Here is a 7,195-nt window from a genome sequence, read left to right as displayed (position 1 = left end):
TGAGGCTGGGGGGTTGGGGATTTAGCTCAGTGGGTTCGGTCCCCAGCTCCGAAAAAAAAAAAAAAAAAGAAAAGTGTTTTCAGCAGATTCGCAATATTAACTTTATTCTCTGGATGTTGGGGAGGACTGAGACCAGGGTTGTAGTCAGCCCTTTTCTGGTTCCTTGTGGCTGCCCTCACGTTTGCGCTCCTGCATCTGATTGTCTTGCTTGCCTGACCGTGAAGACCCCCGACGGCTGAACATGGATAGCCTGCGCCACAGCACGGTGATCAGAAGACTTTCGTTAGATCTTTGTTTACGGCGGCCTAGGTTGTCCCCTTCGTTGCCTACAAGGACCACAGGATCCACTTAATTCAGTTCTGCTCCCTCCTCTGGGCAGTCCCTTTGGGGCACCTCCCACTCCCATTCCCGGTCTTGAGACCTTTTTTGTGTCTAGTCCTACCTTCCCTGCCTTCCTCTGTTACTTCTTCCCGTCCTTGCTCATCCGGATGGTCCTTGTCCTGACAGCAGCCCATGGCCCCGAAAGGCGCAGCACTCCTCCACCCTCCCCAGCCAGCTTAGCTCTGGGCCTAGCTTTTATGACGTCAGGTCTCCCGCGGCCAGGTGAGGGAACCCCTCCCACCTACAAGCTCTCCTTTTTCCCATCACAAAAGGTCCAGGATCTCAGTATGTGTTGGGCTGTTTATTAACAAAGTGAGCAAGGGGCTTCAAGGACTGGTGGATCCAGGACGCTTCTTTTTCTTCCTTCTTTGGAGAGCACCTTGTTTCTGGTCCAAATCAGGGAGCTTTCGCTTGGCAGCTGCCTCCAAAGACGCCCAAAGTTCATCTGTCTCTGTGTCTTCTGGGGGCACTAGGTTGGGCTCTTGAGGTTCTTGGGGCTCATCCTGATGATCAAGAAGGACATTCAGGAATCAGGGACAGGGAAACAGACTGGCTGAAAAATAATTCCTCTAGGTACCAAAAAACCAATGCCCTTGTGTTCTGAAGGACCTCACCCTTGGCAATTGCCTATAAAGGCTTGAGCACTCCTCAAGGAAATTAAGTTACAGTAAGGAGAAAGCCCTGGCCTCCTGTTCTCTCCACAGAGAATTCCTTGCCATCATGACTTTGGCTCCCAAATTCTCACACTTAACTAGTTGCTCACCTCCCAGTTATCCCGGCCTGACAGGAGAAGGCAGTTCAGTTGAGACTTGAGATAAACCTGTAAAATAAAGGGGTTTTTGAGCCCAGACAAGCTGAGACAAAAACGTTTTTATGTGGGGCACAGGAGAGGGGAGAAGCTTCAGAAAAAAGGTAAGTTAGAGTGGGAGAATGACAGTTTAACTCTCTCACCTTATGCTCTAGCCCTCGTGGATTGCGGATCCTGTGTATCCTCAGGACTCTGTCTAAGCCACAAGATGCTAACAGGGGCTTCGAAGGATGACACTGCAGCCCACGTACACTGCCTGCAAGCCCCTTCAGACAGCCCAGTAGACGCCCTGGAGAAGGGTACTTATTTAGTTACTGTTGAAATCACTTACATTTCAGTATTTAATCCTCAGAATAACCTAGAAACAGGAATTACCAATGACATTTCAATTTTACAGGCAAAGAAAAACACAGGAATCAAATAACTAGTCCAAGGTTACAGAGTTTTTGGTGAAATCAGAACTTGAACCCAAAGAATGTGACACTAACAAGGATAGGTGACTCAGTAGTTACCTGACTTTCTCTTTGCCCTCTCCTCAAGCAACCCATGGTCCACTCACCTTGCCGAAAATCAATTTCTGCCAGCTGCCCATGAGTGTTCCCCACGATGACAGAACTAAGGAGGATACCAAAGAAGGGGCTCAGTACAACTTCTGGAGCCTTTCCAGAGCAGTTTCCCTTTCCCTCAACACTCACTTGCCCTCAGGAGTCAGGGTCATGGCTGTCAGTGGGTATTCTCCATAGGTGGCCTCTAGGACTGGCCGGCGCTGGGGGGAGGCTGGATCATAGATTCTGACCTAGAAGAAGACTGAAATTTCACAAGAGTATCCTTACCCATTCTGGTCCCTAATATCTTATCATCATCCTTCTATAGACTAATATTTGTTGTTTTGAGATAGGATCTTTCTGCATAGCCCTGCTTGCCCTGGAACTTGTTCTGTAGACCAGATTGGCCTCAAACTCACAGATCCACCTGCTTCCCGAGTGCTGGCATTAAAAGGGGGGTGTACTACCATGCCTGGCAAGACTGCTTTCTCATTTAAGGTATGTACTTAATCTCATCTCAGAATACTTGGAGAAGGGCAGGAGCCCTCATGAACTCTAAGGGCAGTGGAGGAATTAAAAGTGTAGAGAGAGGTGGATTTCAAACAAAAAAGCTTAATCTTACTGAGGGAGCAATGGGGAGCTCTTCATATGTTGTGAGCAAAAGCCTGGCACCTATATCAGACTTTAATGTGCAAGACTATACAAATGACAGTAGTGACCTAACCCTACCCAAGTCTCAGAACTTCAAATGAAATAAGCCACAAAGATTCCTCGCCAAGCCCTCACACAAGACTGGTAGAGCTGAGACATTAAAGGGGTCCCCAAAGCAAATCAGACTTTACAAGGCCTACAAAGTTCTCAGATAGACTATGCCTAATATTGTCAGATCCCATGAGCCTGGTTAGTACTACATGGAAGGATTATATAATTGTTTTGACAGCCAACCTGATGTTCACCCATGGTATCTGTTGCCTGTGGAACTACTGTGAAAGGAATACTCCTTGCTTTCCCTTCTAGGCATAGAATGCCAGAGTTCAAGAATTCCACTCTAGAATGCAGTAAGGGGAAAGTAGTAGGCTCAGCCACGGGCATGGTCACTGGAGAAAGTATGTGCTGCTTTGAGAACCCAGGACAGATACACCATGGGAACCTGCTCTGTCAGGAGACACTTTTCTTCTTCCGGAATTCAAGCTACTTCAATTCGAGAGTAGCAAAGAACCTCACCTGGTGGTATCCTGTACATGTGACAAGTTTCTGTGACCCAGGGAGGAACTGTATATCTTGGTCCCAAATCGGAACCCGCAGATCAAGCCAATCATTCCGCACCTGGTGTGGAAGGTAAATATGGGACACAAGGTGTTGGTAGGCTCGACCTGTTTCCTCCAGTCCTCACTCCCTCGAGTTCACCTAGGTTATGCTCATTCCCCCAACCTCAGACATAGCCTCTCCCCACCCTTACCACTTACATTCTTCGCCCTGAACACAGGCTCCTCAGACCCCTGTAGGTCCCATACTTTCAAAGCATTCTCTTTCCCACATGTTGCAACCACATGTGTGTGTGTGGGATCTTGGCGCATCCTACACACCCCAGGACCCACCTTCAGTTCCAAGAGCTGAAAAGAACCAGAGATGAGTCAGTCTCAAAGTCCTTAATCTTTTCCTTACCAAATTCCCCATCAGACCCCTACCCTCGCTCCCATCTTCTTCAATCACTGGGACAGTTGAACCTTACTGGGTCAGAGGACGCCTCCTTGTCATTTTCACACCAGACTCTGAGGATCCCAGAATCCACACATGTGATAAGAGTGCTGCAAGCAATTGAGGGAATATTGGGATTTTAAAAAGTGTAAGCCAGGTTCTGTGGCGCAAACCTGCCTGTAACAATATGGGAAGTAAAGAGGGAACCAGGAATTCAAAGTCAGTCTGAGCTACACAGTGAGTTCAGGGCCATCCTGGCTAAATGAGACATCCATATTGTTTGTCCCAAAACAAACAACAAAACATCCCCTCCCTCTCCCCTCTCACACTCACACAAAATGAGCAACCCAACCCAAACAGTAGTATACGTCTCTTCCCTGGAAGCCCAAGCTCTTCCCAGGCTCTGGACAACCTGTGCCTATGTTCTTCCTCACATCTCTCTACCTAGACTCAAGCTCCAGATTGCTTGCCTGGGCTGCGGCACAGCATTTGTGATACTCTTCACTCCTACAGGTTCAGAGCTCTGTCCACGACACTTCCCATTCAAACCCAAAATACTCTCCATTATCTATGAAATGAAACCCCAGCTTAGTACAAAAGCCCTTTCCATTTAATCTCAACCAAACACAAAGCCAAACGTACATGTACAATGATGCTTCCTTGACTTCAAACTCCGAATGGTACTTGTCCTATGTATGTGGTAGCATTTTAGTATTTTAACTCCTCCTTAGTCTCTGCTCAGTTAGTATCTGCTTTTCAGAACGTCTTTTTTTTTTTAAGATTTATTTATTTGTTTATTATATATAAGTACACTGTAGCTGTCTTCAGATACACCAGAAGAGGGCATCGGATCTCTTTACAGATGGTTGTGAGCCACCATGTGGTTGCTGGGAATTGAACTCATGACCTCTGGAAGAGCAGTCGAGTGCTCTTAACCGCTGAGCCATCTCTCCAGCCCAGAATGTCTTTATCTCTTCTGTCAAGATTATACTTCAAGACCCAGGTCAAAACTCCATCCTCTGCATATCTGTGTGGAGCTCACCTGTTGATTTACCAAAGCAGCCGTCTTTCTTCATGGATCTAGAAAAGCTGCTCCCAGATTACTAACCTTGGTGATCCTTCCTAACCATCATTTTGGAAGCTTCATTATCTTGTATTTTTGTCAATCACTACTTAATCGCATGTTCAAAAGCATTAAACTATGTGCATAGAACCTTATAAAGGAGACAGGATAAGATTCTATCTCAGATGCAAACTCTATAAAGGCAAATGTTTTACCCAAAATCCTTATACTCTTCCTTCATGCCTTCAGTAGCTATCCGATAAATGCATATTATAGGGATGAAGACAAGAACCTTGCTTGCAGTCATCTATCCCAAGGACTGTATTACCTAAGAGTTTGACTTAAGTATTCAGTTCATCCAGGAGGGCCCCAAACGCTCTGTGACCTGGCCTAGAATGTGGTCCTTACCCATCATCGGCCTGGGCGAGACCTCGGAACGTGCCTTCCCCGCCTGGGCAGTATCTCTGGCTCTGGAATGTACCCTCCTCCGCATTAAAGTGCCTCACGGTCCTGTCCGCACATCCCACCAAAATCTGCCAACAGAGAAAGGAATGATGGGAGAAGAGCAAGACTGCAGGGCACCAGTTAGCTCCGGCCTGGCCAGTGGCTACTCACCTGGGTCTCGCCGCCTGTGCCCCAGCACAAAGCATTCACTGCCTCCTCCCGCCGTGGCTGTCCGGACGGAGTAAAATTTGCCGCAAGTTTCCGCTGAAGGTTCACCCCTGAGGGACGAGGACGTCAGTCACGCTGGGGTGACAAACAAGTAAATCCTGCACTTTCCCACAAACAACTCAGATTCTCACCTTTCAGGATTCCAGTCTCAGTGCCGACCCACACATGGTTCCAGCGAGCCGAGGTAGCGGCCATCGCAGACCAGCCTATGGCTTGCACTTCCGGCGCGCCAGCACCTACATCATCAGCGAGCGCCAGATTCAGTTTGACAAGGCGGGTCTTTTCCTCTGTACCTGCCCTAACCTGTCGTTTCCCTTTCTCCCTTCTTTCCTCCCCTCTTACTGCCAACCCTCAAAAAAGGCACACATTTTTAATGTGCACTCTGGCAGTAGAGGAAAGAGGATCTATGTAGGCTTCAGGATGGCCAGGGCTGCGCTGCACAGAGAAACCCTGTCTTGAAAATACAAAACACACACACACACACACACACACACACACACACACACACACACACACACACACACACGTGTTTATGGAGAACTGAAAAGGATCATCTCTCACTGTCTGTGAAAAGCATAATTTCTGAACTGCAGTGCTGTGTGGAGCCAGGACTCCATCACTATTAAAAGAATTTCAGAAGTCATTCTCTATTTTCTAATCATTGGTAAGTGTGTCTGCATATGGGTACAGAGGTCCAAGGAGGTCAGAGGCGTAGGATCACCTGGATGGAACCAGAGATACAGATGGTTATGAATTGTCTTATGGGTGCTGGGAATGGAACCAAGGTCCTATGGAGGAGCAGCAAGTGCTCTTAACCACTGAACCATCTCTTCTTGAAAAGTAGAGACCTGGTTATCATTTTTATTTGCTCAGATTGAGGCTATAGTCAGAATTTTGGTTTCTTAAAAACCCCAGTCATGTGAATATATATATTCCCAGGTGTAGAATAAGGTGGTGCTTCAGTTTGTCCATAGCTGTTAACTACGATGTCTCATAATCTAGGAGGACTATGATTTATTTATTTATTTTTTTTTTTTTGCCAGCTGCAGATAGTTTACATTTGGAATTATGGGGACTCTGGAGAGGGTTAAATGCCAGAGACCCAAGAGGGGTGGAGGCGCTGTGAAGACAAGGCAGCTGCTGTTTCCTACTGATGCTTCTGGTTCCTGTTGTTGAAGTTTGAAAAGAAGCTGGAGAAATCCTGACTATGATGATAGGGCTGGCCCCAAGTAACACCATGTCCCTAATCAGCAGGGAGTAGCCTGTAAAAGTCTTCTCCTTCCCCCTTTCCCTCTAACTTTTTTTCTCTCCTACCTAGTGTTGGGGAATTGGAAGGAATTAGGGTGGAATAAGGGTTGGAATAACCCAGTAAAGTAGTTTATAAAACCACCAACAATGTTCTAACTTGGAAAATACAAGTTCACAAAATTAATTTAAAAAACATGTACCTAGGGCTGGAGAGATGGCTCAGTGGTTAAGAGCACTGACTGCTCTTCCAGAGGTCCTGAGTTCAATTCCCAGCAACCACATGGTGGCTCACAACCATCTGTAATGAGCTCTGACGCCCTCTTCTGGTGTGTCTGAAGATGGCAACAGTGTACTCACATACATTAAATAAATAATCTTAAAAAACGTATCTAAGTCAACTGTGGTGGCACACACCTGTAATTCTAACACTCAGAAGGGTGAGGCAGTCTGGACTACATAGGACTAATCAAAAAGTGTGTATGTCAGACCTTCTCCCAAATATATGGTACAAAGCTTTAAACTGAGTGGGGAGGGAGGGAGGGAGGGAGGGAGGGAGGGAAGGAGGGAGGGAGGAGGGGATCTGCTCTAACAAGCTCTCCAAACATGAAACTTGTTCTGGGGATCACAGACCCTCAAACATTTGGTTTGAGATTATACCAATGGAAACACTGTGTTCTTGCTTCTGACAAATCAGGTTTTCCCAGCTTAGGGCCCCACAATAGTAGTAATTAAGAAAACAGCATTCTGAGTCCTGGGATAAAACTGAATCTGCCAAGTTTT

At 46.7% G+C, this 7,195-nt stretch overlaps 2 protein-coding genes across 4 annotated transcripts; both read right to left on the bottom strand.

Moving 5' to 3' along the window:
* Positions 1-76: 76 nt before the first annotated feature.
* On the bottom strand, positions 77-565 carry Tex54 (testis expressed 54). The gene is made up of 2 exons (NM_001432962.1): positions 443-565; positions 77-326 (listed from the first exon to the last, which is right to left on the bottom strand). The coding sequence occupies exons 1-2, from the start codon at positions 513-515 to the stop codon at positions 145-147; spliced, it is 255 nt and encodes an 84-aa protein (NP_001419891.1). The 5' UTR covers positions 516-565; the 3' UTR covers positions 77-144.
* Positions 566-663: 98 nt separating this feature from the next.
* Wdr74 (WD repeat domain 74) lies at positions 664-5,382 on the bottom strand. 3 transcript variants are annotated; one of them, NM_001401300.1, is made up of 11 exons: positions 5,299-5,382; positions 5,111-5,217; positions 4,904-5,028; positions 3,467-3,542; positions 3,201-3,347; positions 2,959-3,060; positions 1,885-1,985; positions 1,749-1,804; positions 1,333-1,478; positions 1,145-1,201; positions 664-884 (listed from the first exon to the last, which is right to left on the bottom strand). In NM_001401300.1, the coding sequence occupies exons 1-11, from the start codon at positions 5,360-5,362 to the stop codon at positions 708-710; spliced, it is 1,158 nt and encodes a 385-aa protein (NP_001388229.1). In that variant the 5' UTR covers positions 5,363-5,382; the 3' UTR covers positions 664-707. The 3 variants fall into 3 exon arrangements, with proteins under 3 accessions (NP_001388229.1, XP_087448076.1, XP_087448078.1); XM_087591950.1 differs by having other exon boundaries at positions 3,333-3,347; XM_087591952.1 differs by lacking the exons at positions 2,959-3,060; positions 3,201-3,347; positions 3,467-3,542; ... (1 more) ...; positions 5,111-5,217; positions 5,299-5,382 and adding an exon at positions 2,680-2,895.
* Between the last annotated feature and the right edge of the window lie 1,813 nt (positions 5,383-7,195).

Source organism: Rattus norvegicus, chromosome 1 (genome assembly GCF_021556685.1).
Source record: "Rattus norvegicus strain SHRSP/BbbUtx chromosome 1, alternate assembly SHRSP_T2T, whole genome shotgun sequence".
In the NCBI taxonomy this organism is placed as follows: Eukaryota; Metazoa; Chordata; class Mammalia; order Rodentia; family Muridae; genus Rattus; species Rattus norvegicus.
The sequence above is the reverse complement of the archived record's forward strand: the minus strand, read 5'-3'. Positions and strand labels throughout refer to the sequence as shown.

Excerpts from the sequence above, each read along its gene's own strand:
- Tex54 (NM_001432962.1), bottom strand. The coding sequence starts at position 515 with ATGGGCTGCTGTCAGGACAAGGACCATCCGGATGAGCAAGGACGGGAA. Across the intron at positions 327-442 it reads AACAGAGGAAGGCAGGGAAG|GCAACGAAGGGGACAACCTA; the intron begins GTAGGACTAGAC and ends TGGTCCTTGTAG.
- Wdr74 (NM_001401300.1), bottom strand. The coding sequence starts at position 5,362 with ATGGCCGCTACCTCGGCTCGCTGGAACCATGTGTGGGTCGGCACTGAG. Across the intron at positions 3,061-3,200 it reads CTGTGTTCAGGGCGAAGAAT|GTGCGGAATGATTGGCTTGA; the intron begins GTAAGTGGTAAG and ends CTTCCACACCAG. Across the intron at positions 1,986-2,958 it reads CATGTACAGGATACCACCAG|GTCAGAATCTATGATCCAGC; the intron begins GTGAGGTTCTTT and ends GTCTTCTTCTAG.